Raw genomic sequence first — 26,037 nt, 5'->3', positions numbered from 1 at the left:
GCCGTCTAGCATTTATACGCTGGGTTGTGGCTTCTCTAATTCTGAGCTTTGCAAAAGCTTTGAATAATCCTTCGGTGATGGGCATAAAAATAATAAGAAACCTTAACAATAATCTTTAAATTTTCTGATAAAAGTGCTTTAGATAAATATTATAGTAGTATATATTCATTACGGAGTGACCGGATTACAATTTCCCAAACGGATATGTAATTTTCACTAAAGTTAAATTCTGATGATTATGAAATTTAATCTTTCGATTTATCTGTCAGTTTGCTGATGGCATCTTCCATATTGAAAAATTTAAACATAATTAAATGCATTAAATAGAAAAATTTTTATGCAATTAACAAAAAACATTGGAAAGGTTTATATATCAAACATTGACATTCAAGGTTTAGATTAAGAGAAATATTGACTCCTTTCCTATCTATCTTGTTATTTGCTTATGCATTAAGTTTATAAGTTACCCTCACAGGTCAATTTTCAGTCAAATCGAACAATTACATTTTATCGAAAGAGTTAAACCTTAATTTATGCATTAAATATGAGCAAAATATAATTTTTACTATAAATGTACACTTAAGGCAAGTTTTTCTGAAATTGCTCCAACAAAATTATGCTTTCGAAAACCAAAAAAGGTAAACTGCAATCAACGCAAATATTTGAGAATATGTTTGTCCATTTTTTCTACCACACGGCAAAAGTGCAAAAGCGCGCAAAATTTTTAATGTCTAAAGAACAGCCAATGAGATGTTTCACTTGCAGTGAAATCGGGAAATCCAACTTTACCAAATACGCCTTTTCTTATGAGTCTCCTATTTAATAGCAAAACTAGTATCAGTAAGAGCTAAACTATGTAACAAGTATGCAAATATATGTCAAATAACATGCAATGGTAAGGCAAAAAAAAAGCAAGAAAGAAACACCAATTATCTAGAATTTTCGTCTTAAGCGAACTTCATGTCATTAACCTTTAATGGATTATGCATAGTAAGTTTTACAGACATTTCAAAAAAGGGTTCAATGTATTTGCTTTTGTCTTCGGTTTTCCGCAAAACTATTAAAAGTTAACTGTGATGTCTGAACATGTTGGCGAAATGTTTCAAGAAAAAAAGAACGACTATAGCAGTTATAATTGCAGCGTTTATTATAGATTACAAAATATATAGCGTGCCTTTATATAAAATTTTTATTGTTTTTATTTTGCTAAATAAAAAACTATGTAGACTTATTGCAAAAGTTTGTGTAATTACAAAACGAAAAAAAAAACCATGTAAGGAAAAAATATTCGGCAGTGCCCGAATGTTGCATACCCACCGCTATGCTTTTCGCAGTCTACTCTCCAAGTTCTTTTATTTGATGGCCATAATGCTGATATAATTTAGAAAAAATTAATCCGCCAAGTCGCGATGTCTACAATATTCCTTTTAGAGTTAACCCATTTTTAGGCCTTCATTTGAGGAGTGTACGAAATAGTTTTAAACATTCTGTCTTCTTTCCCTTATTATAAAGAAGTACAAAACTTCAAAGGGGCGAAAAATAAAATTTAATTACTCATAACTGTGCGGGCATAGCCGCCGATTGGCGCCATTTTTGGACCTAAAGGGTAGAGTGTTTCTTAGAATAAATGTGAAAAATTTCAGCCTTCTACTTTTAATAATTTTCGAACAACGAGGATATATTCAAAAATATTTGTTAACAAAACTGAGTTGCGTTCAGTTTATGCTCCACTGCGCGATTCTGCTCAAACCAATTCGGCCCATTTGCAAAGGCAACCTGCATGCAGAAACTTTCAATATTTCTACCAATTTTGAAGCCGTTGTCTTCATTTCTGGGACCAGAAGAGTGCCAACAACACACACCACCCAGACACAGAAAAAGCAATATGAGAATATCTCCATCTTATTGTGGTGGGTATAAAAAGATAATAATATATTTGTTATGAAATTTGAAGCTACTACATTTTAAGCTTTTTTATTCGATTCTATTTTTCTCTATTTGTTTGTAAGCGATACGAATCGATCTTAATCGCTGCCAATTAGTTCTGCTATGCTGTTCCTTTCCGTATTTAAATTCGTTCTATTCGGTATGATTTTCTTGTATTTTGCCTTAGTTGATCTTAATCGACTTCAGTAAATACTACTATGAAATGCTTTCTACTCGTGGTCGTCGTTTTTTAATCGACTTTATTTGATTTTGTTCCAGTCTCACCTTTTCGACTTTGATTATATGTATTATAATATGCTATGCTATTCCACTTGTGTCTATTAATGGTTTGATTGTACTATGCTTTCCTATTCTATTATAATCTATTTCCTCCATTGCGACTGGGGTGAGTCCTAGTTAGTTATAATAAGCTCTACCGTACTATGCTAAGCTACTCAGTTTGAATATCGTCTTTTCGACTTTATTCCATTCTACTTGAACTCAATCAGTTGGACAAAAAAATAAATTCTGAGACTAAAGCACTAGCATCTAAGATTATCGTTCTTATTGAAAACTATAACGCATTTGATATTTTAACCCACGACCATTGAGTTGTTAGTCGAGACCCTTATCTAGCATGTAAGTTAGGAGTTTCTTGTTTTAAATAACTTTAATTTTTGTAGATTTTCATAAGGTTCTAGTCCGTTGTAAACTTCACATTCTTAGGTACTAAGCTTTAGCGATTTTTAATGAAAAGCTTTTACCTTTTTTTGGGTTGTGTGGTTGGGGTACCTACGTTTTACAGTATCAACCAACTAATGGAAATTATTCATATCCTCTCTTTTTCGACCCATAGAAGATGTTCGTTCTAATAACAAACAAACAAATTTGCTCGTAGATGGATAAAACTCTTGCCTTTTTTCAAGTTTTTATAGCCTACACCGCTTATGGTACAAGGGTATAACGAGCTTGTACGGATATATGCGGCAACTAGAATGAGTTAATATAAACCCGCCTTTTATTATCTTAGCTAAGCTGCTCTGTCCGTCTGTCAGAACGCTGTATACCCATATATTTTTCTTCGCAACCTACAGATTGAGGTATTTCGATCGATTCATAATCACATTCTGAACCGATTTAAGCTTGCCTATCCATCTGTCCGTCTTTTTTCTTGTGTTTAACCAACAGGCCCTACATTTTTGGAATATATTGAGACGAACTGTGATGAGCTGAGATGTTTTGGCCCAAGAACGTATCCAAAATGGCTCGAATTAGGCTACCTTTGCGATCACTTCCCATATAGGGTGTCATTTTCGAAAGAAGTTACTGGAAATTTTTAAGGTGATGTAGGGTGTTTAGTGGCGGTCTCTTATCTGTATGTTCAGAAATCTGCGGTCTGAATCTTCTATTCTATACTTTTGTACATATTTTATCAAACAAATAAATTTACTGAAGAGTTCTCGACGTCCTTACATCCTCGACGGATGAGCATTAAGTTATAAAATTTATTTAATAATAGTGATGTCGATGATTATTGCCACAAAAAATTTAACCCAAAGCTAAAATACGTTCTTTACTGACTAAAGTGAAGATAAAATTAAACTAATTAAACTAAAATATTACTGAATATTTGAACATGTTCTCTGTATACATTTGTTTTGCGGGGTGTAGAATGTGGCGTAAAGAAAATAAAACAAAATAATGGAAAAGTTATATAAGTTAAAAGTGCTTTAGTAAATTCATCATTGAAAGGGTATATTCATATACTAGTAATATGTTTTTCGTGCATATCTGACTGTCTCCTGCCACATAAAATGCAAACAATGCAAAACTATGTAAAATTTGATAAGCACTTTGTCTCTGCTTACCTAACACCCTAAAGATCCGTCAGTGTACAATAATTTTTCTTGCAATGGAAGTTGCAATTCATTGTAAGGTCGTCTGTTTGTTATTTTTAAAATTAAACTTTCCAAATTTTAAAATTTAACTATCTACTGATCAACTTGGTGTTCAAAGCTGAAGAAAGATTTTCAATGACTTCTGGTTATTAATTATTTTTCCATGCCTAACGTGGCGTTAGCGCAGGTGCTGATGGACCGTTTAGAAAATATGCAGATTTTTAAATATATATAAAATGAGGTTAAACAAACTAATACACCTTTTTAGTAGATGGTGTTTAAGATTCGCCCTAGGCTGAATATAGATTTTTTCGTTCTTTTTGTCATTTTCTTTTTTTGTTATATTCTTTTTCAGCTAAACCACAATAATGGTAGTTAACCTGCAACTAATGCCATTCAAAATGCAGTTTGCTTTTCATGATAGATGCTTGCGTGTCTGCTTAGACTATTGATATGTAAAATATATATATATATATGCAGTAGTTTTCAATATTAAAAGCACTGCAACGCCGGAAGGTCAAAAGTGATAGTATGTGCGGAAAGGATACATAGTGCATGGATGCATCCATGCTTTTCTCACTTTTTCTATCTATACACTCACTCACTTATGTTTTATATTTGATAGCGTATCTGAGTTTGTGCACTAATGCTGGCTGATGGCTGATACTTGTAGAAGTAGCCAAAGTTTAAAATGTGCTTATATACGCTTTTACAAACGAACATGTTGGTTATTCGTTGGCTGTTGTTTTTTCTTGGCAAGTAATTAGCAATGCACTAAAATTTCAGTTTCTTCCTAAAAAATGCGTAATAAATACGGAAAAGACAATGAGAGCAGCAATTCTTAATATTAAGATGTCATATTCGAACAGCCAGGGGGAGAGGATGATTTATTTTTTTCTTTATCATTTTTAGGCGATAGCGCTTGATTACAGTGAGTGGCGGCCCTGGACGGAGATACCCTATTATAAAAGAAAAACGAGGGAAAATCAAAACTAAGTTTACGGTCCACTTAATTCAACACCTTGTCAGTTAACTATGACACACGACTTAATTAGCCTCATAAGTTTGTTAAGTTATGACTTCAGCTGTGCCCAAATACCGTGGAGGGTATTTTTACGATTTGTATAGAGTCCGACATGAAGATAAGATTATAATCGTCGTTCGAATTTTCACATGCAACGCTAAACGACTTAAAGAATTCATGTCTTGATCTACGTTGCAAAGTTCGATGAGTCGAAAGACGCTAGACAGAACATTGAAGATAATTGTATTCAACTGGGCTGGTGTATCTATAGCACCATTCGTAAAATCTGATGTCTATAATGAACCTATGCTTTTCCAGTGATGTTAAAGCTACTACCAGTAATCTGTTTTCTTATGGCAGTAATTACGGTTGCTTACGACAGGATGTGTAGATCTCTAGTGCAGGTCTTTTCACGATATGCGGATCCTACAATTCTTTCGGGCAGCGTTTTATGAAGCCAGGCACCGAGCTAGCTGTATTCCATATATAAAAACATAAAAAAAGGGTTTATCTAATTTTCATTCTTAGTTCTCGCCTTTGAATAGAGCGATTCGCAAAAATTATTTGAGCGGTAGAATCTCCTCGTATTAGGTATGAATTAAGAAAATATTTTACAATTAAAGGGCAAAATAATGTTACAAACGTTCAAGATATATTTTAATACAAATACGTACACATTTCCAGGGTATGCAAGATTTCAAAGCGTGGCATAGATTTCCTTCCTTCCTATTCGCATGTAAAAGCGCTATGTTTTGTTTCCCTAAACAACGACAATGTTTTTATTCAAAGCATAACAGCATTCGAGCGACGAGGATAAAAGGTAAGAGAATTCAAAATAGAATTTTTTGTATAATTTTTTCGAAATTATTTTTACGTTTGCATCTGAATCAAGTTAACAAGTGCTTTAAACGATGTACGTTAATATAACTACTTCCTCGTCTATGTGCGAAAAAATACATACATAAAGGTATGTCAGCTGGATTTGTGTATATGCTAGAGTAAAGAGGAAAACATTTAACCATATGTATTAACAATGGCAAAGGTAGATTTTTTTTGAAAATCTCTCTATATATTTTCTTTTAAATATACATAATAAAGTGTAGTAGAAATGAATAATATACGCACAGCGAAGAATGAGAATATCCTTCAGCTACGTAATTAACCTTGACCATGGAATAGACTATTTTGTATTTATATCTTTGTCACAAAAAAAACTATGGGTGAATGAAGGATAGAATAAAAAAGAAGAAGACACGTTTGCCTTAGAACAAATCTTAAATATCAAACTTTTAAACGAATGTGTTGGTGTAGACAAATGCCAAAGACTTTTGTCCAACACATGAGATTTCTTCTGTAGAGAAAACATTTTCGGGCTTTTAATTGAAGCCAAGTTGTTATTACACAAACTAACAGGGTTTGCAAGAATTTTACCCCATAGCTATTTGCTATACTTTCATGTTTTGTTCGCTTCGTTCTCACATTTATTTATCTAATAGGTGCTTGCATGTATTTTTATCAGGGGCATCTATCAGTGAAAATGATAAAGTAATGTGAAGTATCCATACAAATGGTTAAATTCGATAATTTTGACATTTCTCTACATAAAATAACAGTTTTTCATTTAATATTATTAAGTTATTCAGTGTGTATAGCCACTGATCTTGGAAAGCCCAAAATTGCGTTTTTAACATTCATTACTTTTGCTCTTGCCGAATGGATAGAAGTCACGAGTTCAAATCTCTGGGCGGGTTGAGTGTACTTGTTCGTAGATAAGGTTAATGTTTACTTGATAAAGGCGTAACAGTTACCAATTGGCCGACGACTTTCTATCTCTTTCTCTATTCCCATCACCGTTTGAAGAATGCAGGCTACATCCGCTGCGTCATTGATCATATATAATAAAGCGCGCATTTAACTTGACCGCATTATTGCTTCGTCTGCTTATATGTTTTAATTCTCTTAAGAGCCTTTGTACGATGCCTACAAATAGTCGGAATAAGTGCTCGAAAATTCTAACATTAAGAAACCAAAAGAAGCCAATTCATTGAAATGACTAAATTCTCTCACGAACTCATATTAATATTTAGTCTTTTTGTCTTTTGAGGCAATAAGTAAAATAATCTTCCATTGGTTGATATTAAAGTTACGAGGTATTTGAAGTTGTTACATGGGCTTGGTAAATTTTAGTTCCTTTTTTAAAATAATGTTGACCTCTCTATTATAGACGGCGAAAACTACTATTAATGTATTTTGTTACCTATTTTTCGGCTACTACTTTTATCCGTCACTTTTAAAAATTTGTATATATTTAACGTATATCCTTAATGGTCAAGTCCTTTTAAAGCTCTTTTAAGATAAGCGACTCGATGATTTTAAAAAGCTCTACAGCGTAAAAGAATTGAAGTTTTTCGTCTAAAAATCTCATTTAGTTACGCCGCATTGCAGCATTAGAAGCATTGTACTGATAACTGTACATGGGAGGCAATTTTTTGTTGAATATTTACAATTACGAAAAACTTATATTCCCTCTCATTGTGAGTTTCAAATTATTAAATTTGTACATGCGTGTATCGAAAACGGGTACACGTGGCATGAAATTAGTAGCTCCTAATAAGCAACTTTGCACAGACTATGTTAAACATATATTTATATTGCGTACATAAATTTAAAATCCTGACGGCCGGCATAAAAGAAACGTTGTTGTAATAGAATAAGTATAAATTAAATTTATTTATCTGTGTAAGTAAAAATTGAATGGTCGTGGGTTCGAATCTCAAGTGCGGTAGAGTTTTTAATAAAAGGCGATAGCATCTAGATGCTAGTGCTTTAAGAGTTTAGTCTTAGAATTTATTTCTCTGGCGAAATTAATAATAATAATAATAGAATAAAATTTCACAAAACTAGTTGACAAAGAGATGAAAGAAACCATTAGCAAGTTGCTCTATTGCATATCAATGCCTTCCAGCGTAAAAAGGAAAAATGTGAAGAAGTTTTGTGGCCCACTCTGGGGGTGAAAATATATTAAGGCAATAAAGTCCCTCATAGCCAAGACAAGCAGCATCAATTGATCGCAAACGCATTTGCTGTGAACGACGAAATGAATAAACAGACATATAAAAATATCTATTATTAAAAAAAGCAACCCTTTTAAAAAAGTCTTGTTCTTGAAATTTACAAGTGATGAAGACGCCGTAATGCGTTAAAACAAAAATATCCAATTAATGAAAACGTAAAACCGTGTTTGTTATTCATCTCTGCGTGATGGGTAGCCGCTTTAGCATTTTTAATAGAAATAGAAAAATAAAGAAAAGAAATTGAAAGAAGCCCTAAAAGGTAACCGGAAAATTGCTTGTAGATTTTTTAAACCCCGATGTTGCAATCGTCTAGTAAAATAGTTTAACTAGTAATCTTCACCTGAGGCAATGATGCAAAAGTCTGTTTGTACTTTGAGTAAATAGCGTCAATTCAGAGTACGCTTACTATTGATTTTCGTTTTCTTCTTCTGCTTTCTGTTTTATTTATTGTCAATTTCAGTTTTCATTTACTTACCATATAAAATCCTTACAATGTGAACAGAACGTTGGCTGCTTAAAGAAACGCGGTATGAAGCAATGATCTTTAACATTAAAGACATTCTTCTTCTTTAAGGCTCCTTTGCGGAGCCGTGATTTCATTTTATTTTCACCGACGGCTTCGTCGGCCGCCTGATTTCCTTGATTATTTGCATCGCCGTTGTTATCATTGTTTGCTGATTCAGACATTGTGTTGCTGTAATATAGTTTGACGCTCAAAAGAACAAATAACTCAGCCGCCGATGTTACTGGTAACTGTTAGTGACGATTGTTATTGTAGTTTCGAAATATAATTTATAGTTTTTGTTACTTTATGTGTATTTGCTTTTTTGAATATGTTTATTTATATTATTATTATTTATTCTTTTTGTATTTATTTATTGATTTTGTTTATATAAGTGTAGTTTTGCGTATGGTGTATTGAGTTTAATAGATCATTACCCGCATCTAATTCAAATTTATTTTATTAAGTTTTGTTTTTGATAATAAATATATTTTTTTAATGTATTGAGGGATCCTTTCAAAATATATCCACGACCTAAAAAAAAAGAAAATGTTTAGATTTTTTTTACATTTAATCTTTGTGCTGAGCGATTTTATAATTTACAAAAACAGGTCACTTTCTTATATTTTATAGTTAATCCACAGTTTACATTTGATTGAAAGTGATTTGTATAGTTGTCGTAGTTTTCGAAGGACACAGAAACCATTTTTTTTGGTTTTGAAATAAAAGTTGAAAATATTAACGCAACTCACTTTAAGATTAAAAAATTAATTATGTTAATTATTTCCGTAAGAGTTAATCAGCGTTAAATGAGTTTTTTTTTTTAAATTTGGTAAGCCTTATTGACTTATTTTGACGCAGAAACGAACGGTATTGAGAATGCTTCGGATCGAACCACTTCTTCACCACTTCTCATATAATGTGTTATTTTGAAAATTTTTGCTAGAATAGTTGTATCTAATAAATAGTGTTGGTTAATTAATGGGCTGCCGTGGCTGTCTATTATGTTTTTACTTGTTTTTTTTCCTTTTTCGTAAATAAAATCATAGAAGAGCCTTAGCTGTTGGCATTCGTGGCCCTTTAATCTAAAAATTTATATCTTCAGGATGGTAATATAATAAATAATTAATAATATAATTTTCGTCCAAAAAGGCTTCGAAAAATGGAAGTCTATTTGGCAATTAAGGTTTCGATAATGAAGTTGATTTCTTGAGGAAACTTTACTCAGTTTAGCGGATAACCTCTGAAATAACGGACGTATAATGCAGCATCTGCAACACAACAGCTAATTGGTGTTGGTTTCAGAGGATAGGTTAAATATTTTTGGAAAAATTACTATTACAAGATGGATATTAACTTAGTGATTTATTATGTTGTTTATTAATTGAGTAATCTTCAAGAGAAAGACGAATATAATTCTTTGGTATTAGTGAAAATTACACTTCTTATTGGCGGAAATTGTATTTCTTTCTCTGAAAATGAATTAAAATTTTGTTAATAAATCGTCAGTTTCTGTACTAAGTTTTAGATTTTGGAAGAGAGAAAGACTTTAACGTAAACCAGTAGATGAAATAGGGGATCGAAGTATAACCATTTACAATAAAAGTTTTTTTCACAGGAGCGTGAGAATTGTGCCTTGTTTTTTAAGAATATCTTTTGCAACAGTACTTGATATAAAATCCGAGATAAAAAACAGCACATGCTTCAGTAACGTGCACAAGTTAGGAAGTTTGTTTTCAATTGGATCAACGTTACTTGTACGTCGATTGTAGCTAACGAATGAAATGGCGCTAAAAAGATAGTAAAAAAAATGAAAAGAAGAGCCATGGTGTTGCTTATTGGGTGCTATTTTCAAATATTACTCCTTTTGCTCACATTTCATGATCAGACCCTCAAAACCAAGGAGCAATATAAACCATTTTGCTGTGGACAGCGAAAACAACTCAATTATAAAAAAAGAACTTTAATGCCTTTGAAGAGAAATTTTATAAAATGTTCTCCATTAATAATAAAAAAAAAGTATACCATATATCTAGACAAGAAAAGATTTAAAATGCAAGCCACTTTGTAAGAGCAATCACTGAACAACGTTTTAGATTTCAAGTTAATTGATCTAATTTAATCTATATTTGGGTTAAAGCTGTTCTTAAAATAATTGTCTTTTATAGAAATAACCGTTTCTTTTTTTTTTATGAAAAACTTATTGAATTTTATTTCTGTTTTAATCACAATTTTTCACGGTCATTACACGCTTTTAAAAATCAATTTGTAAATTTTAGCGCTAATACGACCAGTTGAACAATTTTCACACATTTATGCAAGTGCATATACGCCCATAAAAAACACACATAAATGCATATGCTTGCACATATAGATATGTTTATATACATATATATATATATGTATATATGAATATGTATTGATTCAGTGTCTTTTAACCAAGTATTTTATTTGATTTAAAGAAGCCATCAATAACTGTGCAATAAGCGTTAAAGTGTGATACATATTTATATACATATATCTATATACATATATATAGGAAAACACACACAGACGCGTACTATAACAGACGTCTTCATTTAGTGGGATATACCTGATTGGCGCGATACGTGGAATGTGTATGCTACATGGAGAACTTGCGGCAATTAAATAAAAATAAAAAAGAAAGAACATTTGAAAATGGTAAGTGTACAATAGAAGTGAACACAAAAAGGGTCGGAAAAGAAGGAAAAGCGGGGTAGAGAGAAAGCCAAAGCATACTTTAATTGATATAATGGCGCCACAAATACAATCATTTATGTAGGTAATTACATAAGCGATTAAAGCGGTAAAGTCTATGCGTTTATAAAAACAAACTATTTGTCGCACATTCATTTGCATAAGTGTATATGGGAAGGTATGAAAAAAGATTTCATATACGTAGATAGTCGGCGAAGGGTTGGTTTTTTTTCTTTTTTCTGCAATAGTCACGAAGTACTCTATTTGCATGTTGTTTTCTCTCTAGAATGACAAAACGTAACAACAAAAGGTAAATGCAACAGTTTTATAACCATCAAAGTTGATTATATATATGCCTGACTGCAAACATTGCATGTTTTTCTCTTAACACAGAAAAGGTTTCTTTGTATTTTGTCTTTGCTTTTTTTTTCTTTAAACCGCACACAAATCTTTTCTTAATTTTATTTTTCTCTTGTTATGTAAATGTGTATATTGAAAATTGAAAAAAATTAAATAAAATTAATTTCTCATTGTATGTAAATATCTTAATATCTCATTGTATGTAAATACTTTTATATGAATTAAATAATTTTAAATTCCAATATAGTTTATTTATTTTCCTCGATTGACGAGATTTTTACATGTCTTCACAAATTTCTACAAATTGATTGATTTTTATATAATGTTTTTGTTGCTTTTTTTGCATTTTTCTGGGGTTTATTACTTTTTTAAATTTATTTATATATATTTTTACAAATATATATATATACAATATATATGTATATGTTCTAAACATTCACGTTTTATTTGCGTTATGAACGTTCCTATTGCACGTCCGTTTAGCTCCACAATCCGTAACGTTGTTGTGAAAATTTTCCTCAGTCCCATAGAGTCAATAGAAGCAGTGTAATGGTGAGTTTCGTTTAACTACCAACTATTTTCTATCTCTCCCTCTCTCGATTTCTCTGTGTCTCGTTTTTCTCTCTATAGCAATTTAAGTTTCTTTATCGCCGTGAAGAGTTAAGGGTAGAAAAGCTTTTGTTCTCTTTTTTATTTATACTGTTTCTAACAGTTTCTACTTACTCTATTTTTGACTTTTTGGATTTTTCTGAGGGTTATTATGGTATATTTGAATTTTGTTTTTTAAATGGTATTCTTCATAGTTTTTCCTCCTGCTGACTTAATTTTAATTCTCTTTTCTTGTTTTTTTTTTTTTTGAAAACTTTGTTAGCTGTTGGATTGCCTTTCTAACAAGCAACACGTTACTCGTACTTATTTTACATATTTCTTCTGCTTACACATTATTTTTCTTTTTTTTTAATCATAATCGTAGGATGCGAATATAGTGTTTTTTGCCTATCCGTTCGAAGCTTTTAGTTATATTATATCTTCAACTGTATGCATGTCGTAAAGCAACCTTTACGTACGTGTGTATCTCGGTTTTATTTTCAAAAACTGAATTTTCAAATAGAACTATTTTAATCCCAATTTTATGATGAAAATCAACTACTAATTTGAAATATTTTTAGATAGACAAAAGGATCAATTATATAATATTATATAACCTGATTACAAACCATATAAATGTTTAAGATAAGTATATGAACCTCAGACTATGGTCAAAAAGTATGACCAATCAAATTTCTTCTTTTTTAAACCTATTTATTCTTCCAAATCAAGTTAACCGCCTTTTATCCTACCTTCAAAACACTGCAATAATATTCCTTGCTAACAGCTTGACCTGGCGGAAGGAACTCATAGCGCGCTTTGGCTAGGTTTTTTTTGCTCCTGGCTCACCTTTTGCATGGTACTCGCTCGGTATACTAGCCTTAGACGTCATATACATAATTTGTGTCAAACTAATTGGAGACTCATAATTAATAAACAAATCCATAATTAACAAAATAGACTTTCTATTGGAGGATTAAGATTTGCTTAAGCTCTTCGCTTCTTTTATTTATCAAGTATCTACTAATAGCGTTATTTGGTTTCTATCACCCAGAAGCAGATATAAGACATAGCATAAAGCGCGTATCTTGTCTGTACTTCCTTCACTTTTTCATCGAACTCACAAGCATGCCACAATTGAAAGCAAATGTAGAAACAAAGCTTTCATATTCAGGACTTCGATGAACTGATGATCTTTAGAAACAAAATCTAAAAGATGCCAAAAATTTCAAAATATTTCAATATGGGATCCATTTAAATATTTTCATTTTTATATCCAACAACACTTTCGGTATAAGGCTACGTTAAGATTGTACGCATGTATACAACATCCAGAAGAACTTGATCCCCATTTCTTATACTGGTCGGCTTAAGCAGTAATTTTGACTAATGTCCGTCTGCCCGTCTTGTTTTTTTGTGCTCAACGTACAGGCCGCACATTTTGAAATTTGGCACACAGGCTTGTTTTGAAACAATAATGAACGCTACAGAAAATCTTCAATCGAACCACTTTTGTTGATCACTTCTCCATAACGCCTTATTTGAAAAACTTATTGTATGAACAACTATAGCATGGCGCAGAATATTTACACTAGACACCAGACATTAGATATCTCACGTGCTTATGATGCCAATTACCGAAGGTTAGGTATGCGTCTCTTTCGTCACAAAGTTTGCAACACCAAAAACAGACTCCGGGACACTATAAAGTATGTATATTCTTGGTCAGTATAAAATTCTTAAACGGTCTAAGCATGTTTGCCCTTTGACAGCTCTGAAAAATATTCTCTTAGTAGAAAAGTTGCGAAGACGGCTATAGATTTTACAAAAACATTGGATGTTTTCGTATGCGGTTTGGCATTGAAAGTGGGCTAAATCTATGAAAGCATACGTCCTCAGTTACGCACATTGACACTTCGGTTTTCAAATAAAAGGTTCTCTTTGTCAATTTCGTATAGAGTACAACAGACATAACGCTAATGTGCTGATCCTATGAAGGGAAAGGGCAAAGAGGCAACTTCTTTGATCGTAGCTATAGTGAGTGCTCAATCGGTTAAGGCCCAACACGTACCGATTGGCACTCACACATTGGGCTGCGGCTACCACTGCCCTATTTCTATCTCTTTCCTCTTCTCTTTCTGACCGGTACCGTATTATGCGAATAGAGGACATATCCTGAGTGATTGGTCGTAGAAAAAAAAAAGTTACGGGCATGCAAAATTCGGACACAGCCAAACAAAAAATTCTTGTTTGCTTTTCTTTTACTTTCTTTGTTTAGTGTCACAGAAGGTTGGCAACAAGCGTAATTTAACATTTTGGGAAAAAAATCATCAACACATATTTTAAATTTTCTTTTTTACTTGTCAATGGAGGATAAAAGTTACTACTTTCATTATTTCGTTCGCACTACTCAAAAAAATGTGCAGTTGAGACCTCTGAACATAAATGTAGGTACCCAAGATTTAGCATAATATTGTTTAGATTGACGTAAGCTGCAGATAAACTGAACTCAAAGCGAACAATTTTAAATTACTTTTATAAAATAAAATTTTCCTGAAAGAGAACACGTCTGAAAAGCATGTTTGTTCAAGTTAGCTCTATTGAGAATGCAAAAATACACTTACATGAACGAGTTTTATGATTCTTTTAATTAAATATAACGTTTTTTATACGGCATTATATTAATGTGTGTTTTCGAATTTATTTTAATTTCTCTATTTGTTTGGGTTTCAAATGCGTCGGAAATCAACCAGGAAATTAATCAATTTTCACTGTTTGTCTATTTTGTGTCCTTTTCATGTAATTTTTTGTATCTGCGCCGAAGGCGTGTTGATTTTGCCAAGACCCTTGTAACATTGACAATGGCAAACGATACACCAAACTGTTTCACATTGAAACTGATTTCAATAATCTCTCTCTGAAGCGTTTTGTAGTGAAAGCAGATAGAAGATAGAGTTTCGGCGCATAATAAATATCAAAGCTTCTCGGTAAAAGTATGCACAATATTATTGAATTCTTTGCAGAGAAAAAAGAAACGAATTTGTCCATAGCAAACAACAGCAAAAAAAACAAAATGACTGCAAAACAGCACTACACGTGGCTTGGGTATCCGTCTAACTGCGGTTGCATAGGTAACTAGAAGTATAAATAATTACTTATTCCGTAAATATGCTTTTCCCATTTCGTAAGTTCTCCTTTACTTTTGTTGTTATTGTTACGAAAATCCCAAATGCTGTGAATCCCAGCTAAGTAATTTTTCCTAATATTAAATTCCGACGATTAGCGGAAAAGCAGACAGATAGAAACCAATTGCACATTCGCAGGCACCGTATTCAGCTGCAGGTCGGTGAAAACGATTAGCGGGAAAAGCAGACAGGGATTAAATATAAAAACTATGAATTTGGGTATAGTAACGTGCTTGTAAAAATGTATATGAATAGAATATTTGTGGAAGGGAGATTTAGTCGGACAAGAACATAGAAGTTGAAAGTACGGCCAAAATAAATTGTGAATAATCATACATTTAAGGAACATAATTGAACGTAAATGATCCTACTGTTGAAGAATATAATTGTAAATAAAAGAACTTTGACGTATATTTCTCTTGAACAAAATATCCACGATCCAGTGATACAGATTGTATCTTAGCAGAGCAAATTTTTTAACACTATTACTCAAATTATTTATACATTGAAAAAGTTTTTACTCAAGGTCACATTAGGTGTACATTTTGTAAGAAGAGTTTTTTTTTGACTGGCTTAAATGATTTCTCAAATGTCATTAAGTCGTACTTCTTGATTCCTTAAGAGGTGTACATACCAATTGTTATCATTGTTTATGGACGCAGAAGAATCAGGTTTATATATAAGCTTTCATATTACTGACGGGATAAATCTCGCGACTGTAAAGTCGCTGGTCGTGGGTTCGAATCTCTGTGCGGCAGACTATAATTTTCGTAAGCTTTGCATAGTCCAAAAGCTGAGAAATAATGTATTCCGTGTTTATCGCTATAGTTTTGCTATTTACTTCTGATATTTTCATTGATATTCTTTGTTATAACGTCATAGGTTACCTTAAGCCTAATCTGTTTGTTCTGGAGTGAAATTGTTCAACTGAAATATTTACTTTCAACTTAGCTATCAATGGTCTTCCTTATAATGACGCGATTTAACCCTTTAGTCTTAATAAGTCTGCTTTAAATTTCCCAGAATGAGGATATAATTGCTAAGAATAAATAATAAAAACAAAATAGTCTAAAGAATGGCATGAAAAGACAATTGTGGGCGTGGGAAACTTTTAAATGCTCAAAAAATTTGATTTTTCAGAAACAATTTTAGGACGATAAAGGAGCAATTGAAATTTTCAATTTGCGTTTATATCCAAATTCGATTTTTATTTTCATCCTATAAATCAAGAATATAAAAATAATAAACATGAAATTATTTTGGCTTTAAAATGACCATTAAGCAAGCATATAAAAATTTTGTTTCAATTATCCGGATGTTACGTTAGTAAATCTTTTGACGTCATGTTTGTAGAAAATTTCCGAAGCTTGTACAAATCAGGCGAGTTATTGGCAAAAGGGAAAAGAGCTAAAAGATGTTGTTTTCAATGTCATACTTATTAGGTGTGTAAACCCTGTCCATTGGAGTTGGTTGCTTCCTGAAAAATTTTTTTGAAATATTGACTATGCATAGCTTGGATACTGGTCTCTCAGAAATATAAAGTGCGGGTGTTTACAACAGGCCATTCAGTGTATATGGAAGGGTGGAGAGACGTATATTACTTTACAGCACTGCATTATTTTCTGTTTCTAATTGGATTGAACTGGGAAGAAATGCAGATGAAGCTATGAAGCTTTGAGCAGTTAGAAAATGATTTGCGGGATTCCATGCTAAAAATGCCTGCCTTGAAAACTATGAAATTTACACAAGTCCGTCAGTCCCCAAACAATCTCGGGAATGATCTTCAACTTGGTCTGCATATTTTTCATACTTCTTTCTTTCTTACACCACTGCTTCAGAACGATTTCAATTAAGCTGATCAGTAATTCTACAAATTTAAAGATGAGCGTAAGTGCGTCGATGAGTATTTGCTTTCGAAGCCACGAAGTTTCTGCCTCGGGAGGATCCACCAGTGATGAGTGTAGTAAGTGACAAAGCACCACAGATAATGACGGTGAATACTTAAACAACAATCATTTTTTAGATAAAGTTGAATTCTACCAACAAAATGAATGACGATGAATGATTCCATCAACAAACAGGGGAATTCATTAATACATTTAATATGTACCTAATGTAGGGAACGTAGTTCGTTTATGTGACAGAGCTTAATTTTTAATTAATTAAAATTATTTTGAAACTTGATCGTAGGCGAGAGCTGATACATTCAAGAGCTTCAATTTTCTATAGCAGCTCGGGCTACCGGTATGTATGGGAGATTTACATCTTGATTAGAAATGTTTTGTGAATGAGCCAAGCGATCAAAGGTATTTCTATCGTAATTCAAAAGCCAAATTAATTGCAGTTGCGAGTTGCGCCCTTATTTCAAGGTCTTCGTAAGTACTTCTTCTTAACTTGAAAATTGAAGTCTCTTATCTCAGTTTGCCTCTTTTGAAGATATGCGTAAACTTTAGGTACCTGGGTTAGCGTTGTACAGAATCATACCGAGTAACGGTAAAACAAATGTAAGGATAGGCATACAAGCAAACACTAGCAATAAGATCATATGAATTGGTACGTAAGGTAGTATTAATGCTAAGATATACGTAAGTGAAACACTGGTAGCTGCGAACGAACATGTTCGATCAAACCTAAGTTAGCACACGTAAGGATAGATATGGAAGAATAACATTGTAACATAGATGCAGGCGAACCTGCTCGATCAAACCTAAAATAGCATACGCCAAATTAGATGTATAAGAATATCATCACATACACATGTATGTGAGTATAGCCTACAACATAGATGTAACGGAACAAGGACGGTGATCACGACTATAAAAGAGCGTGTCGCACCATGCTCAGCCTTTTCATTGTGTCATACCAGCCGAAGGAAAGTGATCACGGACTTAATTAGTTAACTTTTGCTGATAGGGCTTTTTTTGACCATTACGGATAGGGAATGACAGGTGTAGCTTAGCCGTCATCTCTGAATGAATACTAGGACTGTTAACCATTACGGATAGGGGATGACAGATGTGGCTACGTCGTCATGCCTGAATAACCAAAGAACACTCAAATCTTGCGAGGTGAAGGAACAGACGAGTCGCCCTATAGGCCAAGGTTGGTTGCTACGACACCCCCGGCGTGTTCCTTTCCTTACAGAGAATCCCGAGATACAGAGGACGTGGAAAAAATTAAGTATTAGCTTGGGGAAAAAGAAATCCATTATTTTTATATGAACTTCAGGACATTATTTAACATGCTTCGGATTGTCCGATTTGGGCCAAATATGCACCGTTTTGTTGTATGATTTGTTCAAAATGCCTCTCTCATAGAAGTCCTGGTCTCTATTTGCAAAAAACTCTAGTAGCCGATTTTCACAATCCTCCCTAAATTCCAATTTTTTATCATTAAAGAAATTTTGCAATGCAAGAAAAAGATGATAATCGCTTGGTGCCAAGTCCGGACTGTAGGGCGGATGCATTAAAACTTCCCAACCAAGCTCCCGAAGTTTCTGGCGAGTCACTGTAGATGCGTGTGGCCTAGCGATGTCCTGGTGGAACACGGCACCTCTCCTGTTGGCCAATTCTGGCCGTTTCTGGTCCATCGCTATCTTCAAACGGTCCAGTTGTTGCCAGTAGAGATCAGAATTTAGCGTTTGGCCATATGGAAGCAACTCATAAAAAATAATCCCCTTCCAGTCCCACCAAATGCATAGCAAAACCTTCCTGGCCGTTAGTCCTGGTTTGACCACCGTTTGAGGTGCTTCACCGCTCTTTGACCACGATCGTTTTCGCACAGGGTTATCGTATGTGATCCATTTCTCATCTCCTGTCACCATCCGTTTAAGAAATGGGTCTATCTCATTCCGTTTGGCCAAGGCTTCGCAGATGGAAATTCGATCCATCATGTTTCTTTCTGTTAATTGGTGTGGCACCCAAACATCTAGCTTCTTTTTGAATCCAGCTTTGTGTAAATGGTTTAAAACTGTTTTATGTTCGATTTTTAGCTCCTGGGCGATGTTAAGACTGCTAACATGCCGGTCAACTTCGATCATTTCTCCGATTTTATCGACATTTTCGACGACCGGCCTACCTGTGCGAGGTGCAACTTTAACATCAAAAATTCCTGAACGGAATCTACGAAACCAAAATTGCACATGATTGGGTGTTACAGTATCGGAACCATAAACACCATTCACAATTTTAGCCGCCTGGCTTGCATTTTCGCCTTTGTCAAAGAAAAACTGTAAAATGTACCGAATTTTCTCTTTGTTCACTTCCATTTTTAACACGCTGTAACTCACAACTGAATGCACCAAACAAAAAACAGCAAAAGAATTTTTTTTACTGCGAAATGTACAGTATGTAAATTGTATGAAATTGTTTGATCGATACTTTACGAGAAATCTATTAGTGCAGCCATCTACCGAAAAAATAATGGATTTCTTTTTCCCCAAACTAATATAATCATTCGGTACGCATAAGAATCAATTAAGAAGAGTCGGGTCACCACGCTGGTTCCCTCCTGCCCCTCTTAAAATCGCGGATCATTGTAATCTTCTCTTAAAATAAATAAATAGAAACGTAAGAACAAAACCGAAGGTCAAAGTTATTTTTATACCATAAATTTTCTTGGAAAGAGTCCTGGATTGACTGAGTATACCCTGCCCAAAAAGACTCGTTACAACGTTAACGTTTTATGATGAAAATTTGGTCGTGATAGTAATTTGACGAAAAAATTAAATTGGCCAAATTTGACCCGCATAGGTCCATTTCTTGCACTACATTTCATATAACATTTCTCATGTGAGCTCTCTAGAAAAACATTTAATTCCTAAAATTTGTAATGAACATGTATCAATAGTAGCGATTTAGCAAAAAAAGTTAGCGGTAGAGTGCATCAAATAGGTCTATTCTTTAGACTCTAACATATACAGAAGTTATCATGAAAAGCAAGTTCTTACATCCAGGGAAACTTTATAAGTTTGTAAGTTTGAGGAAGCAAATTAAGTTTGCAAAATTTGGATCACGCCATGCGTTGTTTTCGGCAGTATACGGGCTTTCATAAAAAGTATGCCCGTCCATAAAAAAAATATGTGTAATTTTTCGTGGATTATTATCAAAACGAGCGAATAATTGAATTAGACGAAGTAGTATTTAGTGGTCGGCCTTCATCGATTACAATGTGTTTACTTGTTTTTTTTTATCAAAATCCACCATGAATCCGCTAGGAATAGCGGTAAGCGGCTGTTGCAATTGTTCGAATAATCTAGCGTGCTGTAATAAAATTCGCAGCAATTGAGAATAGAACAACAGTATTGCAACTACTTGCGGTAGTGATCTCGATGAATTTAACGATTAAGCAAAAAATTCAAAAAGATCTTTGAGAAGAAATTGGAAGCCTACGCGATCAATAGGAAAAACTTTTTGTTCCATTTCGAATTTTAGAGTATTTCTAACTAGAGCTTTTGGCGAGGTGAGATAATTGCCTACGACAACTGCCGAAAGAAATGAGACGAAAAGAAGTTCAATGAAAAACTCAAATATTCTTTAAATGAGTTCAATCCAAAGTTTCTCTTATCACAGCGAATTTGCTTTAGTTTTAATCACCTAATATGTTTAAGATTAAGTGAAAAATAAAAATAAAGTAAAAAATTATCTCCAAAAAAATTATTTATGTCGCTTTCAATACATGTTGAGTTTTTAATTACAACTTGTTTTCGTTAAATTTATATATATTTTCAATTTATTTTTGTGTGTTATTTATTAATGTGTGGATGTATGCAATATATTTTTCAATCACTTTACCATTTATGTAAGTGTGCGTGTATAAATGATATTTAATTTTTTGTTTTCTTTTTTTTTTTTGGTAATTTTTGTCAATCTATCAACTCGTGTTTCAATACCATTTTCGTTAATTTTTGTTAATAATGAAACTTGAAAATTGAAATAAATTCGACATTAAGCTTAAACTAGTCCAAAAAGCATTTTTGTAATAAATTTTGATCGAAACACGTTCAAATTTTTATAGAAATGTCAGTGATGTGAACGCTACTTGCTGCGAATATTTATTAGTATTTAAAAAAAAAAAACTACATATTTTGTTTTTTTTTTTAAGATATTTTGTTTTTTAATTATTATCATTTTTTTATATTTTTATCTTTTTCTCTTTTTTTATTTATTTTGAAATGAAGAATCTTTTTAATTATTTCCATATAGATTTTATATAGGAATATTTGTTTGTTAAAAAAAAATTCCATGATTGTAGCGTAGTTGTCGATCTGCCTAGGTGCTTAACAATACATATATTCTGTTATTAATTTAGGTTTTTGGTATTTATTGCAATTTTTATTGCTGTTACAAATTGCGTGTTTATACATATCATTTTACTTCAATTACTTAATATAGAGTTTAGCGTACAGGTTGAAAATGTATAATTTCGAACACACACACAAGCACAGCTTAGTGCAACTTTTGAAGTCTAGTACTTTTGTCTGTAAACTTTTTATTTTCTTCAACCAAATGTTCACTTCAGAAGGCGTTAACTTATTGCAATTGTGTAATCAACGTGAAATATTCATAAATATAAATATTGCCCGTAGGCTAACGTCGAATCTGTACATATCAACTGCTGTTATCATTTTGTTTTCTTTTTTATTATTATTATTATAATTAGTTTCGCCAGGGAAATAAATTCAAAGACTACAGTCTTAAAACAACAATATAACTGCGATTGTGTGTTTAAAACCTCAAGTGTGTTTATGTAGCAACTTTTGCTTAGTGTTTTTTTCAACTCTTAAATACACATTGTTGCCAATTTCGGTTTTTTTTAAATTTGTTTTATTTAAATTAATTGTAAGTGAAATTGGAATGTAGACAAGTACCAGAAGCATCAAGGATGTCGGCTTTAATGACCGCACATAAGATTTGAACACATGACCATTGAATTGTTAGTCGGGACCCTTTCCCTATTCGCCCACCTAGGCGGCCTTTTTTTCCTTTTAATATAAAAACTTGTAACCTAACTACTTTAAATGCTAGAAAGAGTCTTTGCTAAATTTCGCGCCTCTTGAATACAATCTTAGATTAAAAATTATATCTTTTATTAGCTATCGTTAAATGCATCGACAAGTCCATTCTCTTGCTATGATGTTATGTGGCATTTGTAAAAAAAGTGGATATTGATGCATAAACAAATATTTTTCAAGTTACCTTTTTTTTTTGAACGCATCTTGTGTCCGGCTGTAGTGTACTTTTCCTTGCATGCAATTAATTACAAGCTTGCTTATCGGGAGGGTTCACTGCAATTTGGCATTGGATAGAATCAAAGATGAATTTTCGAGAACAAAATTTTGATAGTTTTCTTGCATTATTAAGTTGGCGGAAAATTTCTTTCATATTTTAAACCAAACATTTGAATTTAAGGGTGTTTGATACGTTCCTCCGCAGTAGAATGATGGATGCTGAGTTTTTTTGCAATTGTTAGTTAGAAAGGCGGTCTCCCTTGAAACGCAATTGTCCGGAACGAAATCTGGCAAATCATCTTTGGCAGGTCCGAATATTTGCACAACTTTACTTCCAAATCTATTAGATAAGCTTTTTTCATAAATAATTGATAAATTACTTCTAATTTGAAACTCATACCAAAGGCATTGTCTTAAATGCATTTTATCCACTGTGCTTTATTTACTCCATACTTCGCAGCTAACTTAATAAGGGTACTAAAACTATCCCTCTTATATATCACGACAGGGTTTTAATAAGGCCACCTGTTCATTTTCACCTGATAAGTAAAATTACCTGAAGGTAGTAAAATACGCCAAAACTTTTCCGTCAACATCTTGTGATATTTTATCCATGAATTGCTTTTTAAGGCTTGTACAATCAACTTGAAAAAAACATTACAGGGTGTGTGATAGGCAAAATATCTTCATGCGTCAGCGCATTTGTTCTCTAAACTCAACTATTTGCACCAATTTTTCAATTCCTTTCTTTCAATCGTTTTCATCTATCACCGCCCTAGCCATGTCTTTTTGGTTGTCAATCTCTTGAACCTTTAAAACATTTTCATTTGATTACCTTCTCTTCTTTGAACGTAAACGACGGCCTACAGTCATCCACAGTTTCATTTTATCTAAGGATAATTTTAAAATAAATAGAGTGGGACGAAAGACCATCATCATCTACAAATATGTCGATATTCCTTGGTGTCTAAAACAACAGCACGAAATTTAGTTGCAATGAACGAAAAACTTACGCAACTTGCAATTCCTACTTGATGTTCACTTAAAACTTAATTCAAATGATGTGAATATACAACTATTTTGGAATCTCGAGAACAAGTCCATAGATGCAACTTTTATATTGCCCCGGAAAGGCGGTGGATATCTAAAACAGTCAATGCAAATTTGTCAGCTTTTCATTCTTCCTTCAAACTTTGTACGATGAATTGTTTTTTGTGGTTCTTTGGATGTTGTTCCTTAACATTACCTATTTTATAGCAATATTCTCTCTGTCCGAAATTTTGATATACATGTTCATTTTTATGTTTAACTTTAAGCATATCATTTTTGCAGTTCTTTGGACATTATTTCTTAATATCGCCTACTGTCTTCTCCGTCCATAATTATGATTAACATTTACATTTGAAAATATGTATATACATTTTATCGAAATGATTAGTCCAGCAAAGCATAAAAATATAAACGCTTTTAATTCAAGAAAAATATTCCCGCCTTGTTGACTTTCCTGAGAGCATTGGTCGTATTTCCGATACTGTTGGGAATTTCTTATGTTTCTTATACTACAATATTTTCGCTTTTCTTTTAATTTCATACAATTTCGAAAAAGTCGTTCTCTACTGGAGTGGTCATTGTTGTCTTTAAAAGAAATTGGTTTTCAATCAATTATTTACGCCGCACGACAAAGTCCTGTGATACCGTTTGCACCGTTTAAGAAAAACTCATTTAGTTTGAAAAAAAGGAAAGTTTTAAAATATTTTCTATAAAATAATATTTAATTTCAAGTTTGCATAATTTACGTAAGTGCAAGCAAACAGCATCCATATCGGAATTGAAGATTAGTATTTTATTATATATCCCAGCTATGGTTATATGCTTATTTAGAGAATAATAAAGTTGTACTACCCTGCGATGGCGTGAGTATCAACGTAAAAAGTGAGATATAAATTACAGAATCAATGAATAATTTAAAACCAATTTATTCACGCAATTGTTTTTTTTTTTTGCATTTTTAATAACTGTGTACAAGAGTTGATTTATAGACTTGAAATCAATTTTTTTTTCTTGAATTTAGAGACATTTTTTATTAATAAATTATAGACATTTTTTAATTAAGTACAATTGTTATATCTGCTATTGTCTGCTTTTGTTATACCCTGCAACAATTGAAGCAGAGGGTACATTTGTGCGGACATATGTAATGCTCAGACCACTTGAGGTAGCTTAGTATAATAAGCTTGTACGTCCGTTTAATGTTTGTCCATGTGTTTTTGCGCTCAATCTTCTGGTCTTATTTAATACGAACGCCAGTTCGGATCGGACCACTTTTTCGCCCACCTTCCTCCTTCACGTTGAAAAATCGTTATTTGAAAATGTCTATTATAAATTTCACAATTTCGTGCCAAAACTGGCTTTCACTTGTGAAAAATTTGATTCGGATGGGTTAATTTTTTGAACGCTTCGCCATTTTGTGCTTTCTATAGAACGTGAATCTCCATATGGTAAAAGGGTTTCATTACCAAAAATTTCTTGATAAAAATTTGTTCGTAATAAAAATTTGACACAAAATTTTCACGTAAAAATTAACTTTATCGAATTTGAACCACGTAAATCTTTTCTTTTGGATATGCCATATCATTTAATGGATCTCATGAAAAAAAATATTCACTTTTTATGATCGTAAGAGCATTTATGAAATCCGTAATAGCAATTTGATGTAGAATTTAAATTTAGTCTATCTAGATGTAATCGCGTACGAAGATCGTTATGAAAAATTAAATCGCATATGCCAAAAAGTCAAATTTTTAGTATATTATGATGAAAATGGGTGTATTGTAGCAGCGTAGCGTAACAATTTGGGTTACAAATGTCTCATGTTTAGAACTCACCATGTATAGAGACTGTTGTGTAAAGCAAGTCTTTCTATTGCGGCAACGTCTGAATTATAGATTTCATGATGGAAAACAATAAATTCTTTGACAAGTAAATTAAAGCTGCCACAGTAATTGACGTATTGATCATTCTTTCATATGAAAAGTATGCCTTTACGTAAACATAATGTGTAATTTTTGGTGCATTATCAAGAAATGGAAGGCCTTGTTGGGTGAAGTGCTGTAGGGTATCTAATGGTCGGTTTTGTTCCACCTTTGTGCTCTTACTTGTTTTTATTTATGTATATAATTTTTGTTTTTGCAAAATTCTTACGTTATTTTCTTACCCTTTTGTTACCGTAAAAGTGTTTTGTTCCGCCGGAAATCTGGGTTGCTGCTGTTTAATGTAAATTAAAATAACGTGTTACTTGTTATAATAAATGTTTATTTTAAAATTTAATATGTGGAATTGATGTTACAAGTTTGAATTCTATTGTACCATTTGCGGGACTTAAATAATTTCATTAGTGAATGTTATGAAGGATAGGATTAGTAACGGTAAGTCCCAGGAGTGACCTAAAGAAGACATCTTGAAGAAAAGCTCATATCATCGTACAGTGCCTGCCAAAATTTCTTTGTTTTTCTCTATTTTGATTATTTGCGTACG

The 26,037-nt window shown here is 32.7% G+C and overlaps 1 protein-coding gene across 6 annotated transcripts in view; it reads right to left on the bottom strand.

Annotated features, from left to right (window-relative positions):
• Window positions 1–24,288, bottom strand: part of LOC119642219 (protein kinase C, brain isozyme) — an 89,559-nt gene extending 65,271 nt beyond the window's left edge. For 2 of the 6 annotated variants that reach the window (XM_038041263.1, XM_038041264.1), the window contains exons 1-2: window positions 22,472–24,288; window positions 8,398–8,958 (exon numbers count right to left, since the gene is read on the bottom strand). In XM_038041263.1, coding sequence (XP_037897191.1) covers window positions 8,398–8,609 — 212 coding nt within the window. In that variant the 5' untranslated portion in view covers window positions 8,610–8,958; window positions 22,472–24,288. Of the gene's footprint in view, window positions 1–8,397; window positions 8,959–22,471 lie in introns of those variants that run through there. The other 4 variants (XM_038041267.1, XM_038041268.1, XM_038041266.1 and 1 more) reach the window with 3 other exon arrangements.
• Between the last annotated feature and the right edge of the window lie 1,749 nt (window positions 24,289–26,037).

This window comes from Glossina fuscipes, unplaced genomic scaffold, assembly GCF_014805625.2.
Source record: "Glossina fuscipes isolate IAEA_lab_2018 unplaced genomic scaffold, Yale_Gfus_2 221, whole genome shotgun sequence".
NCBI lineage: Eukaryota > Metazoa > Arthropoda > Insecta > Diptera > Glossinidae > Glossina > Glossina fuscipes.
Note: the sequence above shows the minus strand (reverse complement) of the source record. Positions and strands in the feature narration are given on the sequence as shown.